This window comes from Amblyraja radiata, chromosome 4 (assembly GCF_010909765.2).
Source record: "Amblyraja radiata isolate CabotCenter1 chromosome 4, sAmbRad1.1.pri, whole genome shotgun sequence".
Classification (NCBI taxonomy): domain Eukaryota; kingdom Metazoa; phylum Chordata; class Chondrichthyes; order Rajiformes; family Rajidae; genus Amblyraja; species Amblyraja radiata.
Genome location: NC_045959.1, coordinates 12,531,963 through 12,557,987, shown reverse-complemented (window position 1 = coordinate 12,557,987; position 26,025 = coordinate 12,531,963). Strand labels below are relative to the sequence as shown.

Genomic DNA, 26,025 nt, shown 5'->3' with positions numbered 1-26,025 from the left:
TCAACCCTAGGTCCAGTTCTGACCCTCTCCATAATTATATTGAAACTAATGGTATTGTGATCACTGGTCCCGAACTGTTCCCCAACGCATACCTCTGCCACCTGACCCATCTCATTTCCTAACAGGAGGTCCAGCACCGCCCCTTCTCTAGTAGGTACTTCTATGTATTGCTGCAAAAAACTATCCTGCACACATTTTACAAACTCCAACCCATCCAGCCCATTTACAGAATGTGTTTCCACAGTCTATGTGTGGAAAATTGAAATCTCCCACAATCACTACCTTGTGCTTACTACTAATATCTGCTATCTCCTTACATATTTGCTCTTCCAATTCTCGCTCCCCATTTGGCGGTCTATAATACACCCCTATAAGTGTTGCTACACCTTTCCCATTTCTCAGTTCCACCCAAATAGCCTCCCTAGACGAGCCCTCTAATCTATCCTGCCAAAGCACTGCTGTAATATCTTCCCTGATAAGCAATGCAACACCTCCACCTCTTGCCCCTCCAATTCTATCACACCTGAAGCAACGAAATCCTGGAATATTTAGTTTCCAATCACAGCCCTCCTGCAACCATGTTTCACTGATCGCCACAACATCATACTTCCAGGTGTCAATCCAGGCTCTGAGTTCATCCACCTTTCTTACAATGCTCCTAGCATTAAAATATACACATTTAAGAAACCCACCCTCTCTTATTCTCTGTTTATTGTCTTTTTCTTCTCTCTCCCCTACATTTTGGGTCAGAGTGCTACCATTCTCTGCCTCCTGCCTCACACACTGACTGCTAGCTTTCCCAATTTGAGTCCCTCCCCCCAACCATACTAGTTGAACTTTGAACTTTGAAATCTTATGGAGGTCTGTTAACCATTCTGTCCAACGGTGTGAGGAAGTTTAAGTTATACTCTCTTCCCATCCAAGTTTTTCCTTACAAAGATTCTGTAAAATTAACTTGGTTGGCAGTGTAAATGGTGCAAGAAATCCCAAAGGGTTGTATACTGAGCCAATCACAGATAAGATGCCCCTAGTACATGGTTGCTCTTGAATCGACATTCTGAACTTGAACACATCCGTTTCAACGCACCAGTGCAGTCCCAATGCTCTTTCCATTGGCAAATTATCTTTGTACAATCCAACTCTTTGGTTTCTTTGGCTTTATCATCTGGTGGAATACTTTCCAATACAACACAATTGCTGCTGATCCACTTGCAAAGCGTAAATCCTCCCTTATTGCAGAGAAAGGTCAGATGTTTTACCATTTGGATTGCCTCCTGTTCAGTAGATATGGATTTTAAGCAATCATCCACATGGAAATTATTTTTCCAAGTGGATATTACCTCCTCTGGAAAATAATCTTATTGTCCTCTGCGCTCTTCCTTAAAGCAAAGTTAGCACAACTTGGAGATGACACTGCTCCAAAGAGATGTACCTTCATCCAGTATTCAACAAGATCTTGCTGCACATCCCCTTCAGGCCACCATAAGAATCGCAGTTAATCAATATGCTTACCAGCTACTTTCACTTGATGAAACATCAATCTGATATCAGCCATTAAAGCGATCGGTTCCTGTCTAAATGTAATGAGAACTCCAATGAGTGAGTTGGTAAGGTCTGGACCTTGCAGTTGTTCTACATCTTGGCAGGACAAATCAAAATAGGACGTACATGGTAAATGGCAGCGAATTGTGGAATGCAGTTGAACAGAGGGATCTAGGAATAACTGTGCGCATGCGAGCTCACCGTCAGAGATCTTCAGAGCTTCTTCAAAGATAAGTCTTCAAAACACAGTCTTTTGATTAATAAATTCTTTAGTGTTGATGAAAAACAATAAGGTACATCCAAACTTCTTCCGACTCGTTACTATAATCTTCATCGAACACCAGCTTATAGGTATGTTGCAAAGCCTACCTGAAGCGTCGTTGAACATCTGTCGCTGCGGGTGTGCGCGATTTTGGCGCCGTTTAGAGGGGGCGGGTTTAAAACGCGATTTTCTCTAGGCTGTTCAAATCGAAGATGTTCAGCCTAGTTAATTATTAACGAAAAATCGCTGGAAGACCCCGTCGCAAAAGCTATTATTAGTTTTAAAGGCCTCGTATAATAGTTATAGTAGTTTAAAAATCAATCTCTAAACCCGCGACCGCCAGCAACCGCAGGGTCCCATAGAGCAAACCACAGAATGTAGCTTATTTTTATGTTAAAAAGGGCTTCTAAAGATCCCTTTATACAAAGTTTAATATTGCGAGTAGCTCATTTTGGGCCCATTATATCCCGCAGTATTTTTCTGGGCATTTGGGGCACAAATCTACCGCAATGTGAACGTTCTAAACCAGCGCGTTCCACGGGGACCCACTAGAAAGCTGATTTAAAATGGGCATTTATTTACAGCAATTGAACACTAAATTCCTTCCATTTGGTCTATAAATTAATGTAAATGAGATTTAAAAATCATGTTTTATTGTGAATTATTTGTGAATATTATTTGGACATTTAGGCTATTTAAAAATGTTAATCATTTATTAAGAAATGGATAGATGTTTAGATCTAGTAATTGAAGTCTGAAATTAGCTACAATTAGGTAACTAACTAATTATATGCTTTAATTTCAGGTCATCCAAGTAAGATTATTTTATATTTGTTTCAGAATGCTTCACTCTATGATAACTGAAAATTTCATTCAGTTCTCTTAATTTTTAAGAAAGTTATGGGCTTTTGACTGTTCACGATCACAGCTTTTTTGTTATGTCCATAGAAAATCAATAGGGAACAAGATGCTCATTTCCCAGTATGAAAATGGCCATAACTTTTTAAATACTTGAGATATGAAAGTGAATTAGGTGTCAAATTAAACTTATTTTTATGCTTTATCTGATGGGATAAATTACAGACTTGATTTTTAAAATCTCAAAATTTTGTAACATTGCTACAGCTTATCGCTTTGAACGTTAGAAAACTCCTCGTATCTCCGTTACACTTCGCAAGGTCAAAGGGTAAACCTTCTCCATGCTCGTTCCAAACTAAACTAAAAACGAAGCTTCTGCGCAGGCCTTAGCCCCAAACACGCCCTAAAATACGTCATAAATCACACCACAATATAATGGGCAGTCTAAAATTTAAAGACACATGCCATCATTAATGACACACAAAACAAGCCAAATGGCCACTACAGGCTGGTGTGCCAAACAAGTGAATGAGCCAGATGCTGAACTATGAGGATTTCTCAACAAGTGAACACCAGATTATTGGCATTTCCCTAAAAATTATGATTGTTGGGCAACTTGATGGAATCAATTAGTTTTCCATTACATTTTCTATCTTATTTTGGTATTTGTTCGTTTCAAATGCTTGCAGGTGTCTGAATTTATTAGAAGAATTACACATAATGTGAGGGGCGTAGACAGAGTGAAAGCACACAGTCAGAGAGTGAATACACTCTTTTTCTTCAGGCGGATGGATTCAAGAACTAGACGGCATAGGTTTAAGACAAGAGGGGAAATTTGTAATGGCTACCAGAAGGGCAACTATCACCCAGAGGATGGTATATGGAATAAGCTACCAGAGGAAGTGGCTGAGGCAGCTACAATAACATTTAAAACACATTTAGAGAGGTACATAGATAAGGAAAGGGATATAGGATATGGGCCGAACATGGACAAATGGGACTAGGGTGGCTGGACATCTTGATTGGCCTGGATTTGTTGGGCCGAAGGGCTGATTTTTATGCTATAATAACTCATTGACTTTAAGCCTATACCAAGAAGCTGTTAGCTTATTTAGTTTAGGGAACTGCAAATCATGGTTTATACCAAAGAAAGACACAAAGTGCTGGAGTGACTTGGTGGTTTAGGCGGCATCTCTGGAGAACATGGACAGGTGATGTTTCAGATCCGACATTTCCCAGACTGAAGAAGTGGCCCGACCTGAAACATCGCCTATACATGTTCTCCAGAGATGCTGCGTGATCCACTGAGTTACTTGTACAAGTCTGACTTGTTTTGAATGTTGATGGAAAAAATGGCTTTATTGATCAGATAGTGTTCATGGATTTTTTTTTTTTTTAACTCAACATGAATTGGGACAGTTTAATAATATAGATACTTCCAGGAATCAACTGCCACGATCCAGATCTAGGCAGAGGTATATCTGTACATCCTTCATTTATCAGCTTTCCTCAGTTGTCAGCAGTCTGCCAGCAGGATAGGGGGAGTGCTGGCTTGTGTTTTCTACTCTCAAGTGACAGGTCCACACGTTTTGAGATAAATGCTTTGTGGGAGCTGCTGTCCTTCACGTAAATCATTGGATCAAATACACATTGAAATATGACACGAAAAACACACAGAGAGTTCCCTGTGTATTGTCTAGGTTTTCTTCGGAATCAAGTATTAAAATAAAGACACAAAGTGCTGGAGTGACTCAGTCGTTTAGGCAGCATCTCTGGAGAACATGGTCAAATAAATGATCCCTGGGATGGCGGGACTGTCATACGAGGAAAGATTGAAAAGACTAGGCTTGTATTCACTGGAGTTTAGAAGGATGAGGGGATATCTTATAGAAACATATAAAATTATAAAAGGACTGGACGAGCTAGATGCAGGAAAAATGTTGCCAATGTTGGGTGAGTCCAGAACCAGGGGCCACAGTCTTAGAATAAAGGGGAGGTCATTTAAGACTGAGGTGAGAAAAAACTTTTTCACCCAGAGAGTTGTGAATTTATGGAATTCCCTGCCACAGAGGGCAGTGGAGGCCAAGTCACTGGATGGATTTAAGAGAGAGTTAGACAGAGCTCTAGGGGCTAGTGGAGTCAAGGGATATGGGGAGAAGGCAGGCACGGGTTATTGATAGGGGATGATCAACCATGATCACAATGAATGGCGGTGCAGGCTCGAAGGGCCGAATGGCCTCCTCCTGCACCTATTTTCTATGTTTCTAAAGTGGAATTACATGTCTTTAATGACTGGTGTGAAGTTCCACACTACACAGATGTCGAGCTTGCCTACATAACAACCCATGTTTGATATTGCGTGAAATATTTCAAGATATTTAAGGTCCAGTAAAGTGCAGAATAAATCAAATTCTGCTGAAATAATTAATTTCTGCCCTGCCTCATTTTGTAATTTAACATATTTATTATACAATAGGTTTGTTTATTTTTCATGAAAGACACAAGCCTAATTTTAAACGCACATTCCCATTGTTGTTTGAATATAATAAGAATTGGAATGGTATTGTTTTGATCCTTGTACAATCTAGTAATTTCATTGAAGTGAATAATAACATAACATGGCTATGGTGTGTGGAGTTACTGAGCGGAACAGCTGCTACCATTAAAAATCAGATGAATGAAGATTGATAGCATAAAGCCTCTATCAGTGCCATTTGCAAGAATTTCCCTCATGTTAGCATTGTCTGATGGCTTGCAATTGGAACTATCATCATTTTCTTCAGTAAAGAACATTTGACCCAATTCTGCACCTTAGTGTAATTCCTCATTCCTGAACTTACCTGGCCATATGGAAGAATCATAGGATAGTTTCCAAAAGTAAAAGGGCTATGTTGGTGCAAGTCAGTGATATCCTTAAAGTTTGCATCTCTAAAGGCAGCATCTTAACAGATAATACATGCTTGATTCAGTTCCCTCTTTTTCATTTTCAAATTGGCATTGCATCAACTCCAGGAAAAATGCTGTGAACAAAGGCAGCCTTTGTACATGGCCTTCATAGACCTGACAAAGGTTTTTGACTCGGTAGACCGCCAGGCTCTTTGGAGCATACTATCAAGGTACAGTTGTCACGACAAGTACATCAGAATATTGAGGCTTCTGCAAGATGGCATAAGGTGCAGTGAAATGTAATTTACCATGAAGCGTTACAATTAAAAAAGGACACGATACACAACATAATTCAACACAGACATCCACCACAGTATTCTTCACTGTGGTGGAAGGCAATACATTGCAGACAGTCCTCCTCCTCCTCTTCCTCCGCCCTTGTTCACCCGTGGTCGGGGCCCTGACCCACCATAGTCGCCCCTACGGACGGCCCGATGTTCAAGCTCTCTGGTCGGGCTGGTTGGAAAACCGATGTCGGGACAAGTCGAGCACATCCTGCGGCCCGGAGCTCCCAAATCAGCCACCTCTTTACCGGACACCACGGCTTCCAGATGTTGTAGGCTGCAGGCCGGCGATCGAAGCTCTTCTCCGGCGACCCCCAGCGAGGATCGCCCGCTCCACGATGAGAGGTCCGCTCCACGTCTGCTGCCAGAAGCTCCACAGACCGAGGCTCCAAGATGTTGTAGGCCGCAGGCCAACCGGCGGAGCGCTCCTCCGGTGACCCCTGGCAAGGACTGCCGCTGAAGCTCTGGGCCCAACTCTGGGCAAGGCCGCACCAAACCAGCTGTAAGGCCGTGGGGAGGGGGGGGCGAAGAAGCAACAATGAAGAAAGTCTCATCTCCGTCGAGGTAAATACCAATTAGAAAGTATGGCTTAAATAATAATACCATGACAAAGGGGTTATGATCTTAGAGTGAATTTTAAAAGCAATTACACAAAGTTCTTACCAGCATTAGACATGTGGTTGATCATTAATGAATCATTTGATGTCCTTGGTCTATCACTCAAGAAAAATTGTAGATTGTAGCACTGGAGAAATAGAACCTATTCCGTTTGAAGATGGCTATTGACTGATTCTAATATTCGCACTGTTGCGTTTCTTAGGTAGAAGACAATAGAACAATGAGAGTACACAAAATTGCTGGGGAAACTCAGCGGGTGCAGCAGCATCTATGGAGCGAAGGAAATAGGCGACGTTTCGGGCCGAAACCCTTCTTCAGACCTATTTGCCTCGCTCCATAGATGCTGCTGCACCCGCTGAGTTTCCCCAGCAATTTTGTGTACCTTCGATATTCCAGCATCTGCAGTTCCCTTTTGAACAGAACAATGAGAGTGTTGGATATTAGGATGGTTTTTCTTGAAGGAGATGTATCATACCCCGGGTTGGAGTGATGAAAGATAGGGGTTGCCTGTGACAAGGTTATATTTTAACTTGTGAGAAATGCATTAGTTATCGTCGTCAGAAGAAATGGTTAACAAATGTGGTGCTTGTATTTAAATTTATAGCAGTCCCCAGACATCGCTATCCCGGAGCCCAGATTGCCATAAGCAGGAAGTGGCGGGAGCAGGCAACTGCAGGTGATGCTGGTTGTTTTGCTGTGTATCGGTGCCCCTGTCCAAACCCCAACCATTGGCAGATTGCTGTTGTGCTTTGGCATGCTGTTCCTGGCTAACGTCTGGTCTTCATGTTTAATTATCTGACAAAAGTACTGGTGGTGTTTGTGCAGTTTTAGCTTTTCTGTTGCTTTTATCGTGTTGTGCTTCTCTGGATACCAGCTGATATCCAGAACAGCTGTTCAGAAATGTAGCTTGCATAGTTTTCTTTCCAACATTATCAGTACATTATCTGTTGTCTTCAAACTGCAGCATTATATCATGCCTTTCATTATATTAATCTGTTAACATTGCATGTTGTGAAATGTCCTGTTTTTTGTGATTGACATGTATCGATTATTTTAAACTAAATGTTTTGGGTTTGGAAGTTATGTTGAATGTTAAGATTTTATGGCTTATCAGACATATTGCACCATAACAATTACATAGCCTTTGAACTTCAACAAGATGTGTCATTTTGATGCACCAATCCTGCAGAGGCTTGGCCTTAACCTTGCTGCCACATACAAGTACAAACCTTTGACTTGTTTGTTTGATATACCATCGTATAACAGTGGATATGTCATGAGGGGTGAGATGCCAATTTGTAGATACCCACCACCTTTAGAATGCAAAGTATCTCTGAGATGCTGCCAAGTTGTCACACTATCAAGAGTGTTTTATTGTCATATGTCCCAGAACAATGAAATTCTTACTTGCTGCAGCACAACCGAATATGTAAACATACTACACTGTAAACAATATGTCTGAAAAAGGGTTTTGGCCCGAAACGTTGCCTATTTCCTTCGCTCCATAGATGCTGCTGCACCTGCTGAGTTTCTCCAGCACTTTTGTCTACCTTCGATTTTCCAGCATCTGCAGTTCCTTCTTAAATAATATGATCACATGTCTTGATCGCAAATGCTACAATGTTCAAAGACTTATATGCCTCTTTTATATTTACACCACTTGATGTACATAAAGAGCTTACTACCCTTGCCAGCTAACAACTAAAATCATTCTTGAAGTACAGATGCTTCACAATTATCAGTAAACATACCAACCCATTGAATAAAGCATGGAGCACAATTGCCGATTGATGTTGAGCTATACAATGGCTTGTTTCTGAAATTTTTGTAGCAGATTTTTTTTCTTTTTCTTTAGGCACTGGAGCTACTTCAGATGAGACATGCCTTGTGTTTAATTATTCACTTTTGATCTGTGTTGGTTGCAACCATAGCAATCTCCAATCTAGTTATGTAACGTAGCAAATCGCAAATTAAGTGTGGTGCAAAATCTGAGCAAAGACTGCTTTTAAAGAAATACACAGTGATTGTGCTGCACAGTTTCAAGTTCTTAAAGAATGATGCCAGTTTGCCCCATTGTGCTGTGGTTGGCTTTGTTAATCAAGTTTAGCAATTCCTTTACCCACATCAGCCTCTCAACAATATCATCCATCAAATGGCCAATTGTTTGGCAGTGGGTATAACCTTTCACTGCATCTCTTAAATATTTTATAGTTTTTCTAAATCTCTCCTTTTTAAGATGCTTTTCTCCAATAAATGGAATACTTTTGCACATTTAGAAATGTAGAAAAATGGGTGGAGTAGGCCATTCGGCCCTTCGAGCTAGCACCGCCATTCAATATGATCATGACAGATCATCTAAAATCAGTACTCTATTCCTGCTTTTTTCCCCATATCCCTTGAGATTGAAGATATTTCATGTACTAAGTTTCTGGATGAACCAATCCCCTTTGTGTAATGGCACAATATACAAGGCACAAGGGCCTATGCAAGCTTTCCACGGAGATAATATTTTCCGTGGTTTAGACCCAGAGTTTAAGCTGTAGCATAATTGAAAGTTTGTGCAGTTGGGAACTGGTATAGTACGCAACCTGCAACTTCCCAACAAAGTCCAATCACAACAGCAATGGTAGTTCTATATAAAAATATTCTTACCCCCATTTATCTTGGAGAAATCTGAGTGGTGTAGGGGGAAGACTGTGTTGTGAGATTATAATGGGAGGTAAATTTGCTCTCTCTCCCCGCTGCTCCAAGACACTTTGGAAACTGCTAGTCCAGCTGTTTTATTTTGCATTCATTTTTGGGATCTGGGCATAGCCAGCATTTACTATCCATTTCTAATCACCTGTGATGAGACTGTGAGGATAACCAGATACTGCTGCAGGCCCTGTGGTGCTCTTTCATCTTTATGCCCCTGTCCCACTTAGGAAACCTGAACGGAAACCTCTGGAGACTTTGTGCCGCACCCAAGGTTTCCGTGCGGTTCCCTGAGGTTTTTGTCAGTCTCCCTACCTGCTTCCACTACCTGCAACCACCTACAACCTCAGGGAACTGCACGGAAACCTTGGGTGGGGCTCAAGGTCTCCAGAGGTTTCCGTTCAGGTTTTCTAAGTGGGACAGGGGCATTCCCCTGTCCCACTTAGGAAACCTGAACGGAAACCTCTGGAGACCTTGCGCCCCACCCAAGGTTTCCGTGTGGTTCCCGGAGGTTTTTGTCAGTCTCCCTACCTGCTTCCACTACCTGCAACCTCCGGCAACCACCTACAACCTCCGGGAACTGCACGGAAACCTTGGGTGGGGCGCAAAGTCTCCAGAGGTTTCCGTTCAGGTTTCCTAAGTGGGACGGGCATTATTAGCGAATGATTCCTGGGATTTGGATAAGATAGTAGGCTGCTTTGAAGGGACTGGTATTAATTTTTCAGTGTTGGAATGAGACTCATTCAGGGACATGGAGGATATTGCTTGATATTCGGGTCTTCTGTCATATAGATAGTTGGCGGGCTTTGGGGAGTTATAGTTGGCAGGCTTTAGAATACTCAGCCATTAATCTGCTCCTGCAGCCACATTATTTACATGGCTGGTTCATTAACATTGTTAATTGTTTTGATAATGTAATGCTGTTAAATGTTATGGCCAAGTGATTAGACTGTCTGATTGGGGATGACTCTCTGATGATTACTGCCGTGCAAATGTTGAAGAGGATAATATTTTACAAAGAATCATTCCGAGCTGAATGTTGTCCAGATCTCTGCTTGTGAGCAGGGCTGCTTCATTATGCGAGGACTTGCAAGTGGAATTGTACACTCTTTGCACAAAGGAAGATGGTGTTGCTTGTTGGAACTCATCATCCTAGTCCCAGGACATCAGTGCGGGAGTTCCTCGCACGGGAGTGGTGTACTAGGCCAAACCATCTTTACCAGCTTCATCAATAACCTCTGATCATAAGATCAGACCTGGGACATTTGCTGATGCTGACAACATGTTCAATTCCAGTTGCTTCCTTTTCTGAGTGAATGCAGTGCACACCTACCTACCTGCAGCAAAATCTAGTCAGCATTCAAGCATGGCTCATAAATGGCATATAATATTCATGCCACACAAGTACTGGTTAAAGACCATCTAAAACAAGAGGGAGTCTAACTACCCACCCTAGGCAGTCATTTGCAGCACCCCCTACCATTGCATCTTTTGGGAGTTCATTGACCAGGCATGTAGTTGGGCCTAGTCAGAAGTTGAGTATGCTGTAGTAGGTGACCTGTCTCCTAGCAACAGTTTTCCATCATCTGCAGGGCACAAATGATGGAATACCCCACATTTGCTCGGATGAGTACAGCTCCAGTGCCCTTTAAGAAGCTCCATGCCATCCAGGACAAAGGCGACCTGTTTGACTGACACCTCATCCAATTGCTGCTTGGGTGTGAACCCAATCAAAAAGGCTGCCCTTGCTCTGGATGGTACTCCCTCCACAGTTGGTTCACTTTGGCTGTGGAATGTCCATCTACACACTTGTATGTTAACTCATCCTGGCTATTCCAGCAGCATCTCCCTTACCTAGGTTCAGCTGGTGCATGAAAACGCTCCCCTCCAAGGCATACGCCATCCTGATTTGGAAACCTATCATTGTTCCGTCACCTGTTTACTTCCAACAGCACCATGGGGTGACCTTCACTGGTTCATTGAAAGACTTGCCATGACCTCTCTGAGAGTAATTGAGAGCATGTCCAGGAGTTGAACAAGAAATCTAATTAAAGCAAATGTTCCCATTCTTATCTGTGACGCGTGACTGTTTGGTATCAATTGCATCCATCACTGAGCTTTCGGAGTTTAGACGTGTTAGAAAAACACTTTGCAGTCCAGTAGTTTAAACACCAAAGATGCTGCAGGCTTTGGTTTAGCATGGGCAGTTGGTGCTCTTCACAGAGAGTGAAGTGGTGAAGAAAGCAATATTTAATCTCCCCCCAAAAAAAATGTTTATATTTTAACGCTCTCAAAAGGGCAAAGACATAATTGGCCTATTGACAATAAACCAATCTTGATTCCAAGTTGGTAGCAGTAAGTGCCCCTTCATGTCATTTTATAGCATTGAATTCTACCCCTCGCAGTTCATTCCATTGCAGTCAATGGGTTGAATTCCAGAGTTCAAGCTCCACACTGGTGCAACAACACCGCATGTCTTAAAAAAAAATAAAAATTGAGTTGATGGGTAAGTAAGTAAGTTTATTGGCCAAGTATTCACATACAAGGAATTTGTCTTGGTCCTCCACCCACAAGTAACAACATATGACATACAGTGACAGTTACAAATGATTCAGAAAACACTAAACATTAATAATAATTAAATATTAATAATAATTAAACATTAATAATAATAATAAAACATTAATGATAAAATACCATTGATCAAGCATGTGAACCAACAAAATACCAGATCAAGGGAGGCTACAATTTTTGGCTGTTGAGTAGAGCAACTACTCGTGGATAAAAACTTTTTATGTCTGGCTGTGGCAGCTTTGACAGTCCGGAGTCACCTTCCAGAGGGAAGTGATTCAAAGAGTTTGTGGCCAGGGTGAGAGGGGTCAGAGATCTTGCCCCATCGCTTCCTGGCCCTTGCAGTGTACAGTTCATCGATGGAGGGAAGGTTGCAGCCAATAACCTCCTCTGCTGATCGGACGATTCGCTGCAGCCTCCAGGTGTCGTGCTTGGTGGCTGAGCCAAACCAGACCATGATGGAGAAGGTGAGGACAGACTCTACAATGGCCGTGTAGAATTGGACCATCGTTCCCTGTGGCAGATTGTGATTCCTCAGCTGCCGCAAGAAGTACATCCTCTGTTGTGCCTTTTTGACTGTGGAGTCGATGGTAGCCCCCCTCTTAAGGTCCTTGGAGATGATGGTTCCCAGGAACTTAAAAGACTCCACAGATGTGACTGTGGTGTTGTTGATGGTGAGTGGGGTGAGGGGAGGGGTAATTTATGGGCTCATATGTTGCAAGAGTTGTTCCATGAAGAGGAATCTGCAAGGATCATACCTGAGCCACGAAATGTGTTTTGAACTATTGGTGTGTAAATTTGAATGCAGCTTTGGAATGCTTTGAATTGCTTCTTCAGTGGCTGGGTTGGCCTTTGTGACCCATCATTGGGCAAGGATCTTTCTTCTGGAGGGGCAAATACGGAATTTCTTATTGTGTGTGCAAAAAAAACCAAAAAAACCACAGGACAGGGAAGGGAAGGGTATGTGATTGACTTGAAATTGTAGTGGAATACAGTATAATATCATTTTAATTGCATTGTAGTTATTCTGTTTCTGACGAGATAGAGCAGAGGGAAGGATCCTAAATATAATTGGCACAACATGGATTTAAATTATTCTTCCTCTGTTGAGATTTGCTGCAAGTTTGTGTCTGCTGCAGGTGATCCACAGAATCTGACACTCATCTGCGATGGGTGAATTTATGCGCAAGTACACAATGGAGCATCATTGTTTTTAGTGCAACCTGGCATTGACAGCATATTATTTAAAAAAACTTAGACTTCTGTTAAATTAAAATAACAGAATCTCATCTCGAATCTCATATTTATGATGGTTGTTATTGGAAATTAATGAGTAACCATTACTATTTCACCCACCACAACAAATTTATTAACACCTCATGGGAGCCTCTATAAGCCGTATATCATTTTATGATCTTTCATAAAATGCCTTCTAAATTAAAAATGTACAGTTGTGAATTTTCGCTAAGTCTCGGACTTAGTCTTTCCATTGTCATGATTTAAATTATTTTTGCCCATGTTTAGATTCGTTTTAGAATAGATTCTAGATATTTTCCTGCGTTGCTGGCAAAATAGCAGGACTGTCTTACCGTTTGTTAATGAATAATATGACATACACTGGCACAGTAATTAAGAGTATGAAATGGGAGCAGAAAGTCCCTTAAGCCTACTGATGGCGTAAGACCGCTGATGACGATAAAATGGCTGATGATGGTAATTTATCAACATTGCATCAAACGAGTTGTTAATTCACTAGAGGCAGGAAACATGTTCCCGATGTTGGGGGAGTCCAGAACCAGGGGCCACAGTTTAAGAATAAGGAGTAAGCCATTTAGAACGGAGACGAGGAAATACTTTTTCTCACAGAGCGTGGTGAGTCTGTGGAATTCTCTGCCTCAGAGGGCGGTGGAGGAAGGCTCTCTGGATGCTTTCAAGAGAGAGCTAGATAGTGCTCTTAAAAATAGCGGAGTCAGGGGATATGGGGAGAAGGCAGGAACGGGGTACTGATTGTGGATGATCAGCCATGATCACATTGAATGGCGGTGCTGGCTCGAAGGGCCGAATGGCCTACTCCTGCACCTATTGTCTATTTCTAATTGCAACTAGCATGACTTTAGATGTTTTTTACTAGTTTCTTTCCTGCCCATTTAAATTATACTTGAGGTATTCTGTCCCCTCTAATGACAAATTAGAAAATCCTCCACCACTACACTTGTTCTACATTTTATTATTTACCTTAATTTATTTTGTAATTGTTCACATTAAACTCTAAAATGTTTTTTTTATTTGTAACCTGAATTTGAATGCATTTCGTCCTTGCAGCAAACTTAATTCTTTGTCTGATCTTTGTGATCGACCTGTGAATTAAATCCCTTTCCACAAGTGTCTCCTATTTCGAACATTTTCTTTAATTATACCAGTTTTCTGTTCTTGCTATTTTTGCTATTTCAGACATTTTTTAAAATAGTGTCTTCACATAATGATCTTTTGCAGCATTTTTCTCTGTGCCATCAATAATCCATTCTTACAGCTGCTGTATTTCTCCTGAGGATTGCATTTTTTTTTTCAACACTTTTTCGGTTTCTCTACATTGAACCATGACTTTCAATGTGCCTTTCTTAACACTTTGTAATTCGACAAGTTTATTTATTTTGCAATTCGTACTGCTTTGATTTTTTTTTAAATGGGCTAAATGTAATAGTCTTATGGGTGTCTTTCTTCAAATGTTCCTCAGTCTGTAACTTTCCATTGTCTCATTCACCTTGGAAGGTTATTTGGCCCATAATATCAAGTTCAAGTTCAAGTGAGTTTATTGTCATGTGTCCCTGATAGGACAATGAAATTCTTGCTTTGCTTCAGCACAACAGAACATAGTAGGCATTTACTACAAAACAGATCAGTGTGTCCATATACCATAATATCTATGCCAGCTCATTGAGCAATCCCTTTCCCTACCACTCTCCCATGCTCATCACCTGCCCTCCGAATCTTCTACCGCCCACCCACCCTTGGAGTAATTACAATAACTAATTAATCTACTAATCAGTGAATCTCAGCTGCATCGTCACCTTTAGTGGCTTGTTTTCATTATAATATATGTCAACAAAATCTACATTGGATCTAGAACTGAGACAATCCCTAACTTAATTTCATTGTTCATTTTCCTTCTGGCATCCAATTCTTGTCAAGTGTAAGCTTTCACTATACAATCCTGCTAATTTCAAACCTTTATCCCTGTTGCGAAAATTAATGGTCATCGAATAGAACAACGTTTGAAATTGATCATTTAGTTGAATGCCCAGTGGCATTTTTCTCCAAAGCTGTTCTGATAGCAATCAGTTTAAAACAAATTTTTCCCCTGAAGTTGTTAATTTCCTTATTTATTGCCCCTTCATATAAAAAAACTGTACCAGAAATCCCTGGTACTGTGAATAGGCCATTCTCTTGAGTATAGCATTTGGTTACTGCATTCCTCTCCCTGTGTTAGTCAATACTTGGTTTTGAGGAAACTTGAGTCTTAAGAATTTGGTTTGAATTCCCACTCCAAAGACTTGACAGTAAAATATGCACAGTGCATTACAGAAGAGGTGCTACCTTGTCAGCCATGCCAGCCACAGGATGAAGTCTTCAACTAGACTCTTCCACCTTTCTGTGCTGGGTGTAAAAGATGTTATATCGCTGCTCCTCTGTCAACATTCCTAAAGCAGCTAATCTGGATGTCACATTTGAGGTCAAATTAGCAGTGGTGATTCCTATGTTGCAATATTGCACTTCAAAAATATATTACAGGTGCACAACCTTTTATCCGAAGATCCAAATAACGAAAACCTCCGAATAGCGGCCATTTTTGGGGTCCTTGAAGAAAGGTCCTTGAAAACGTTCACCGAGGGCGGCTCGCAGAGGTGACAGCGGAACCTCCGGTCGGTCCTCGAAGAAAGGGGAACTAAATCCCCATTCATAAAAGAGAAGGTGAGGGTATATTGCGCGGGAAGGTTAATAATTGACAATATGCTGCGGCCTGCCCGCTGAGTTAAAAAGTTCCCACGGTAGACTCACGATACACAGTGTATCGTGAGTCTTGCGTGGGAACTTTTTAACTCAGCGGGCAGGCCGCAGCATATTGTCAATTATTAACCTTCCCGCGCAATATACCCTCACCTTCTCTTTTATGAATGGGGATTTAGTTCCCGTTTCTTCGAGGACCGACCGGAGGTTCCGCTGTCACCTCTGCGGGCCGCCCTCGGTGAACGTTTTCAAGCGCAAGCACGGAGATCCCAGAGACCCACAGCCAACAGCAGCCCAGCCCAGCCCAGCCCCGCTCCAACTACAGAGGAAAACTGCAAACTGGCCGGAGACGTCAGGACCACCAGAAGCCGTTCCCCGAGCTGCGCCCCCTCATCGGGACACCGACCCCCAGGCCCACTGCAAGCACGGAGATCCCACAGACCCACAGTCAGCAGCAGTCCAGCCCCGTTCCAACCAAAGATCTTTGGTTCCTACTACAGAGGAACCTGGGTTGCGGATGACGGGGCGCAGCTCGGGGCGTCGTAGGGGTCCATCGGGGAGCGGGTTCCTGTTGGTCCTGACGTCTCCGGCCACCTGCCATCCTCCGGGAACTGTACCGCCCTTGCAGGAGAGTGGGGTTGTTTGCAGTTACAGAGGGAGGGGGCAAGGGCGGTACAGTTCCCAGTCTCAGCTCCAGTCCAGGGGGGTGGCCGGAGACGTCAGGACCAACGGGACACCGACCCCCAGGCCCACTGCAAGCACGGAGATCCCAGAGACCCACAGCCAGCAGCAACTCCAGCCCAGCCCCGCTCCAACTCCAGAGGAACACGTAGGGGAAGAAGCTGATGGTGTGCAAGGTACGTCTTGTTCTTGGGGTGGCGGATGAGGGGGCGCAGCTCGGGCTGTGGGCAAACCGCCACTTGTCGCCGTAGCGGCCCATGGGGGAGCGGATTCCTCTGGAGTTGGAGGGGGAGGGGGGTATTGTGCTGTTTGATCGCCCCCTGCTATCCCAGGGACAGGGAGACACATCGGCTTTTTAGACTGGTGGGCAATCACTTCCAAAGTTCTGCCCACACAGTCAGTGCACCTCTCCTACACTGCATTTCATACAAACATTTATTCTGCAAGAAAAAACTACATAGAAGACACAAACTCGCGACCGAGTAACTGCCAGGATCGAGGCGCAAACTCGCGACCTAGCTCGGGGATTCAAGAATCCCCGAGCTAGGCCGCCTAAGGGCATGTAGCCCCGCTAGGGTGACATGAGTGCGAGAGTTGATTCAATGCTGCGGGCACATTTACAAATTCAGGAATTCATTCAACACACTGCATTACATACAGACATTTATTCTGCAAGAAAAAACGACATTGAAGACTCAAACTCGCGACTGAGTAACTGCCGGGATCAAGGCGCAAACTCGCGACCTTGCGGATATGAGCCGAGCACTCTACCACTGAGCCAGCCATTAAAATCTACGCTAAAAAATTTCCATTACGAAGACCGACAAATTCTGAATTACGAAAAGTGTCTGGTCCCAAGACTTTCGGATAAAAGGTTGTGCACCTGTACTTTGTATATTCTGGAAAGAAGATATACAGTGCCCTCCATAATGTTTGGGACAAAGACCCGTCATTTATTTATTTGCCTCTGTACTCCACAATATGAGATTTGTAATAGAAAAAAATCACACGTGGTTAAAGTGCACATTGTCAGATTTTAATAAAGGCCATTTTTATACATTTGTAGAAATTACAGCAGTGTTTCTTCATAATCCCCCCATTTCAGAGCACCATAATGTTTGGGGGACAGCAGTGTCATGTAAATGAAAGTAGTCAATGTTTAATATTTTGTTGCATATTTTGCATGCAATGACTGCTTGAAGTCTGCGATTCATGGACATCACCAGTTGCTTAGTCTCTACCCTGGTGATGCTCTGCCAGGCCTGTATTGTAGCTTGTGTTTGTTTTGGGGGCTAGACCCCTTCAGTTTTCTCTTCAGCATATAAAAGGTATGCTCAATTGGGTTTAGATCGGGTGATTGACTTGGCCACTCAAGAATTGACTATTTTTTAGCTTTGAAAAACTCCTTTGTTGGTTTAGCAGTATGTTTGGGATCATTGTCTTGCTGTAGAATGAACCGCCGGCCAATGAGTTTTGAGGCATTTGTTTGAACTTGAGCAGATAGGATGTGTCTATGCACTTCAGAATTCATTATGCTACTACCATCAGCAGTTGTATCATCAATGAAGATAAGTGAGCCAGTTCCTTCAGCAGCTATACATGCCCAGGCCATAACGCCCCCACCACCGTGTTTCACAGATGAGATGGGATGCTTTGGACCTTGGGCAATTCCTTCTCTCCTCCATACTTTGCTCTTGCCATCACTCTGATATAAGTTAATCTTTATCTCATCTGTCCACAAGACCTTTTTCCAGAACTGTGGTTGCTCTTTTAAGTACTTCTTGGCAAACTGTAACCTGGCCATCCTATTTTTGCGGCTAACCAGTGGTTTGCATCTTGCAGTGTAGCCTCTGTATTTCTGTTCATGAAGTCTTCTGCAGACAGTGGTCATTGACAAATACACACCTGACTCCTGAAGGGTGTTTCTGATGTCGGACAGGCGTTTGGGGATTTTTCTTTATCATAGAGAGAATTCTTCTGTCATCAGTGGAGGTCTTCCTTGGCCTGACAGTCCCTTTGCGATTAGTAAGCTCACCAGTGCTCTCTTTCTTCTTAATGATGTTCCAAACAGTTGATTTTGGTAAGCCTAAGGTTTGTCTGATGTCTCTAACAGTTTTATTCTTGTTTCTCAGTCTCATAATGGCTTCTTTGACTTTGGCACAACTTTGGGCCTCATGTTGTTAAACAGCAATAAAAGTTTCCAAAGGTGATGGAAAGACTGGAGAAAATACTAGGTGCTGAGAGCTCTCTTATACCTGCATTAAGAAGGCATTTAAACACACCTGAGCAATTACAAACACCTGTGAAGCCATGTGTCCCAAACATTATGGTGCCCTGAAATGGTGGGACTATGTACAAACACAGCTGTCATTTCTGCATGGTGAAACCAAAATGTATAAAAATACCCTTTTATAAAATCTGACAATGTGCACTTTAACCACGTGTGATTTTTTTTTTTTTCTCTATTACAAATCTCAAATTGTGGAGTACAGAGCCAAATAAATAAATGATGGGTCTTTGTCCCAAACATTATGGAGGGCACTGTATGTGGAAATGCAACAGACATTGGCTTCAGTCAGAGAAAAGGGTTGACAAAAGAACCCCCTCCTGATATTTGCCACTGTGCAAGTGTGCATCTGTGAGACTAGCCCTGGTTTTAAATTTTCTTTGGCAATACATTCATTTTCAATAGTGTGTACTGTGCACACCATCAACATTTGGCTAAATGGTATTTCCAATTGGACAATAAATACACTGAAGACTTTAAATTTCATTTTAAGACATCAACTGCCTGCCTACCGAAGAGAAAATAATGACAGATCCATTTATATTGTGACCAGACTGGGTACATTTATTTTACTTCAGTAAATGAAAGTTCTGGAGGAATTCAGTGGGTCAAGCAGCATCTGTGGAGATCATGGAGAGGCGATGTTTTAGATTAGGACCTTTATCAGTCTGAAGAAGGGTAGTGACCCGGTAAGTCACTTATCCATTCCCTCCACCGAAGTTGCCTAACCCGCTGAGTTTGGCTCAAAATTCCAGCAACTGCAATTCAATATAATTTAAGGCAGGATAATGGGTTTGAGTCTGAAGGATAGATCAGCCATGATTGAATGGCAGAATAGACTTGATGGGCTGAATGACCATATTCTGTAGCTATGACTTGTGAACATTTTTTTTTGCAAATTAAATGTTTGTCTATTACTTGGAACTAGGTTTAATGAAACAACACTTCTGCAAATGCACGTAACATTTTAAAAGTGCAAAACACAATTAATTAATTTTAGAAAATAAAATAATGTGGATGATTCAGCCGTTGTCAGCAACTCTGTTCCAACTGCTTGATCAGGTCAATGATAACTAATTTTGTGACAACTAAATGTTCTTTGCTGAACTAGAATCTGTCCAGTTTTGTGTCTGTGCTTAGTATCCTTCACACCCAGAACTAACAGTGTGAATCTAACTGATTTTTCTTTGCACTTGGCAACAAGAATGAATCTTTCTAATTTTGTATGCATTCTCCCTTGCTTCAATTCCTTCAATACAGAAATAGAACAATGATGTTACTGCTTTAATACTTTTCATTATAATGCCAAAGGGCATTCTTTTTGAATCAATTTCTTGTTTCATCCACGACACTGAGGTTTGGCTCATCTTGAATGCTAATATCACTGACTTGTAACCTTTTACTGAGAATGTTGTTTGGATTATTGATCTAAGCTGAGGTTGTGTTAAATTGCACTAAATTTCGTATTTATTTTTTAAATATATTGTCCTTTCAACTCTCATGACCTAGCAAGGAAATACCTTCATATACGTTCTAAAGTGCAATTGAACAGAGATTGATTCCACTAGGCCTGTTGCTTGCTGTATAGATCATAAGTATAACTTTGAAAGATCACTTAATGTTGAGAGAAACAAATATTTCTTATTTTCGATGATCAGCCATGATCATATTGAATGGCGGTGCAGGCTCGAAGAGCCAATGACCTACTCCTGCACCTGTTTTCTATGTTTCTATGTTTCTCTCAGTACTAACAAATATTGGATTGTGTACTCGTTACATGCTGAACAAATTCAATTAAATCTAAGTAGCAGTGGTTTTAATATGAAAAGCATTCATTTGTTAAACATTTAGAGACTTGCTTGAACAAGCAGCATTATTTGTGACTTTCTTTCTGTTCACATAGCATGAAAAACACTATCTAAATTGTAGAATGACCTTTGGGGTGAGTTGTGAACAAGGCAGGCAAATTTGCAATAATTTGCAAAGCCAGCAGAGAGAGGGCATGGTTTGACTCCAGGAATCAGAGAGAGGGAAGCAGGGGAAGACTTGACGAGTATGAGGAGGGCTGGAGACCCTTGGAATATAGGCCAGGCAACTCTAAGTGTGAGTGAAACCAGATGTCTCTTTAAAAATAAAAAGACAAGGAACTCAAAGGTCACCTTCCAAAACCAAGTACCAGTGGATTGGGCAATGCAGCTGAGACCTGGTATGGGATCCATAATTTTCACTCTAACTTGGACATGGTATTTTGACGAGGCCCATTGCTGTTTGTCATCAATATCAGCTATTTACAAGAGAATTCATAAGATTATAGGATCTAGCCTATAATCCATTTATTTAACCATTGTAATTTTATAAATTTAAAAGTTGAGAAATTGCATTAAATCTCAATCATACTTCCTCATCAAATACTCTTGTTACAAACTTATTTTATTTTCTCTCATGCATGCTGTTTCAACTGAAAATTTTGGAATAAATTATCACCTATCTATCTTTGGCTTTATTTTTATATAAGAACGAGCATTTATGCTCAGTTATTTTAACAAATATTTTTGTTTGGGGCTGTCCTAATTAATGGTAATTATTTCACTTCACTTGGTTGTAAATCACAACTCTTTCATTCTCAGTAATGTCCTGCTGTTCCCATATTTTCTGCCCCACATAGCAATATGAAGTGTCCTATATGTGTTGTCAGGCAGTACAAGCAGCATCCTATCGATTTAGTTTTTGACTGAGCTGGAGCAATAATTCAAATCTATTCCTCCCCTATTCTCCCCTGCTCAGTTTTGCAGCTGTTTCTAGCTTGGTCAACAATTCCATCTGCTCATCTGGATTCATTAAAGCACCGTGTCGATGGATGTATTCTGCTTGATCCTGAAATGAATATCTTTACCCACAAACTGGCTCATCGCCAAGATTGAAACTCGCCATTTCCTGAACCCTTCCCTTGTTCTCATTGCTAATGTGAATGTCCTAATCCATATTTTTGTTCTCTGAAGTTTTAATTTATGGTACCTACACCATGTTAGCCAGAGTTCTGTAATCTGCTCTTTTACGCAGATCTGCTCGCCCTTCCCTGCATTCCTAGCGCACCATAGCAAAACTTGCCACAGGGCTAACAAGAATCTCTCACAACTCCAACCAGAAATAATTTAGCCTCGAGTTTTTCAGCTCGTATGTGTGAAGTTATTAGAACTGTAGCTTCAATTGAAGCTTCTGGCACAGTCACAATTAGGAAGCATCCCTCTGCACTCTTGCCAGCATTTGTATGCAATTTGAAAAAAGGCATGAAGTATGCCATCAAAAGTGGAAATGTAACTTAATTTGGGCACCAATTATAATTGGAGGATTAAAATAGGTCATAGACCGTGTAATGCCTGAAGTGAAAGAGAGATGATGCAGTGGGTCTATTCAATTATTTAATAAAGCAATGGGAAGTCTCTGTGTAGGTTCAATTGAGTGTTCAAATTTTATTCTTGCTGCTGGCCTTGTGCATCAGTTTATCTTAATGTTGCACCATTTTTACCTTCCGTTCTAAAGATGCTTTCAGTGCTGCACATTATATGGTGGTCGGATCCTGAACGGGTCCTCTCCAGGTTTTGATGGGGAGATTGAGTATCCATAATATCTTAAAAATATGTTCTAACATATTCAAGCAGCCTTGGATAATGCAAAATGTGCAACTTTGCTCTGTAAATATGATTCATCGATCATTAAGCCATGTTAATATATTATCTTGAAATGGCATTTTATTTTAAGTGTAATGAAGCAAACAAGGACCATTAATACTACGTATTTTTACCTTCTTCAGTTTACTTAAGACCACTAAGTATACATGTGTTAGAATGGGACCATTAGACTTCATGGCAATGTTTTAAAGGGAGAGGGCTGGGATGAACAACATGCAAAAATAAGCTATTCGGCCCACCAAGTCCATGCCAACTAGCACTATACACTATACCCCATACACTAGCACTACACACTAGAGACAATTGACATTTTTTTTTAACGGAAGCCACTTAACCTACAAACCGATACGTCTTTGGAGTGTGGGAAGAAACCGGAGCACACGGAAAAAAAAAACATGTGGTCACGGAGAACGTGAAAACTCTGTACAAGCAGCACCCCCAGCACCCAAAGACAGGATCGAATCCGGGTTTCTGGCGCTGTAAGGAAGCGGCTCTCCCTCTGTGCCACTGTGCCGCCAAAATTGATGGATGATATTATCAATCTCTAAAATTTCGGCATTGTCAGAAATTTTGTGATGGAACGTATTATTTGTTGACCTTGGTAAGGTTGTAGAGATTTCGGTACATTTCTACTTTCATTTTTAATGACGTTTTAGGTGCTGCACACCATATTCCTCTCCAGGTTTGGACGGGGTTCTGTTCCTGGGAATAAGGCATAATCCATCAGTTGACAAGACAGAAATGCGGCTGTCCTGCAATATATTTAAATTTAAAAAGAAAGTAGGGCTTTTAACTCGACCTTTCAGATGCTGCTGTCAACTGGTTTCCCAGCAGCAGAATATGTCTGCAGTTCCAGAACAACCAGCAAATTATTTTTGCTGGTCGTCGATAGACTTGTTTGCATGCACACGTCCACCACCAATGTTCCAGCAGCTGGTGGTCCGGCGTTCCTTTAAACCGGACGAAATTACAAGAGCGCCCTTGACACCCCCCCCCCCCCCCCCCCCGGACGGTGTGGCGCCTAGGCCGGGAGAAGCAACCAACCTCGACCTCATTTGGACTTCTATGCTGATAAGTATCTTTCAGAATATCGATACAGTTTTATGAATTTTCTCTTTCTCTTTGCAGGGGAAATGCAAATCAGCCCTCCATCGTCGGCACAACAAAGATACGGTAATGGACTTTTATTTTTATGAGTTCTTCAGCGTCCAATCCAATAGTTAACATACAAGTTATTATTTTTAATTATGTTCAGTAGAGCAAGTGGTTCAAATTTTGAGTCAAGAGTTTTTCTATCTTGGGTTCTCTGGCAAGCCCATCTCAGACCCCAGAGCTGGTATATTTTTACCCAAGATTCGGTCATAAGGTTGCACTTCATTTCTGGGTGTAGGAGGAGATGGAGTGTCATGGCAATGAAATTCATTCTTCTATAAACGTGGGCACTAATCATGCACATTAAGACTGTGTCTGGTTCTCCCATCAAATAGAATACCAACATGCAAATGACATTTGACCCAGTTAGACATTAGTGAGGATTAGTGAGGATTTGAAACCCACGTGTCAGTGAGACCCCATTAAAGTATCGAAAATTATGAGGCATAGATAAAGTAGACAGTCTGAACCTTTTTCCCCAGAGTGGAAATATCAAAGACTAGAGGCTATAGGTTTAAGGAGATGCGTTGACTTTTTTTTACACAGACGGTGGTGGGTGCCTGCGGTGATGTTGGCGGCAGATCCGGTCGTGTTGTTTTGGAGGCTTTTGGATAGGCATATAGATATGCAGACAATTGAGGGGTATTGAGCATGTGCAGGGTTAGATTATCTTGGCATCATGTTCGGTATAGACTTAGTGGGCTAAAGGGCCTGTTCTTTGCTGTACTTTTCTATGTTCTCGACACTTTCACTAAATGTAGTGGGCCACATGGACCTAAATAGTAAATCATTGATTCTCAAAAGAGATTACTCCTATACTGATGTCTTTACCAAATATTTGTAAATGTTGCTTCAGACTTTCAACCTGGGTTGACAGCCAAAGATATGACATTTTACCCTTTCCAGATCTTTATTTGGGGATAGGCGAGGTGAGCTGCCAATCAAGCCAGTAGCTGTCTTTCCCTAATATTTTCTTGCAACAACTGCCTGTGTTGTGGGTCTTCCAACTGTGAAATGTTCCAAAATAAACAGTAAATGCTGGCGATACACCACAGGGTGGCGGTATCTGTGGAGATAATGATACGGTTTTAGGTCGATTATCTTGCATCAGTACTGGGCATAGTTAGATAAAGCAGGTTTTTAAGTTGCAGAGAAACTGTGGATGGTGGTGAGAAGGAAGGGAACGCTCTTTGATAGCGGAAAGACCAGGGCAGGGGAGAGGGGTGGTTGGTTTGGGGGGGAGGGGATTTCAATTCTATGAACAATTTAAATAGCATGAAGCAAATATAAATTCATCAAATGTCCCCCATCTTGGGCATAATTGTTAAACCATGTCACTTTTTTTTTCAATAAGATAGAATTTGAGAGGATACAAACTATAGAATAGAATACGTTTATTGTCATTGCACAAACATCTGTGCAACGAAATTCCATTGCAACTCCTTCGGTGTGTACATAAAAGACAGAGGATAAAAAATTTAAAAAGAACAAAACACAACAGCTATTGACACACATACACAAGATCAGTAAAGAAAATAATAAATAGATATTAAAAACATTTAAAAAGAATATTGCGCATTATCTTGCACCCCGAATTATATTGTGCTTCCCCCAGTGTTCTCTGTTAGAGTTAAGTTATTTTATCGCACATGGGTAGAAACTAATTTTTAGTCTTATGTGGAGCAAAGGCATATTCCTCTTTCTCCCAAATTAGAATGAAACAAATACCATCTCTCTATTTTAGTGATGTGATTGATTAATCATTGACTTTGGCCCAGATCGTGACCTACCATTATTGTTACGAGATTACGGAAGTGGAAATGAAAAGCAGGGAAAGATGAAGAAAATACGGAATTGTAAAACATTGAAGCAAATATGTTTTACATATACATTTAGAATATCAGAATGTAAATTGTATTCGTATTAGATAATCCAGATGCTAGATTAAATGTGTAACATCAATGTTAATAACTTTAAAAAGACACAAAACACTGGGGTAACTCAGTGGGTCGGACAGTGTCCCTGCAGAACAGGGACAGGCGATGTTTCGGGTTGAGAACCTTCTTCGGATTGATTGCAGTTGTGGGGGAGAAAGCTGGAAGAGGAATATGTCCCCCTCTAGTACAATCAATCAGAAGAAGAGTCCCAGCCTGAAACATGTTGTCCTTGTTGGTATCTAATGGTAAATTTGTAGGTATCATGTTCCTAAGCACGGGTTATTGATTGGGGATGATCAGACATGATCACAATGAATGGCAGTGCTGGCTTGAAGGGCCGAATGGCCTCCTCCTGCACCTATTTTCTATGTTTCTAATGGTATCTACAATTTCTTGTGTCTTGATAACTTCAAATCTTTTAGATTTTGATACATTTTTGTTATTAAATTTCCAGTCATGTCAGATAGTTTGAAGTTCCTCTGTTGTTGCCCACTTTTTT

At 41.5% G+C, this 26,025-nt stretch overlaps 1 protein-coding gene across 1 annotated transcript in view; it reads left to right on the top strand.

Moving 5' to 3' along the window:
- Positions 1-26,025, top strand: part of tmem65 (transmembrane protein 65) — a 70,381-nt gene that overhangs the window by 21,422 nt on the left and 22,934 nt on the right. The window contains exons 3-4 of the mRNA XM_033018985.1: positions 7,115-7,186; positions 23,566-23,610. Of these exons, the coding sequence (XP_032874876.1) occupies positions 7,115-7,186; positions 23,566-23,610 (117 nt within the window). The remainder of the gene's footprint in view (positions 1-7,114; positions 7,187-23,565; positions 23,611-26,025) is intronic.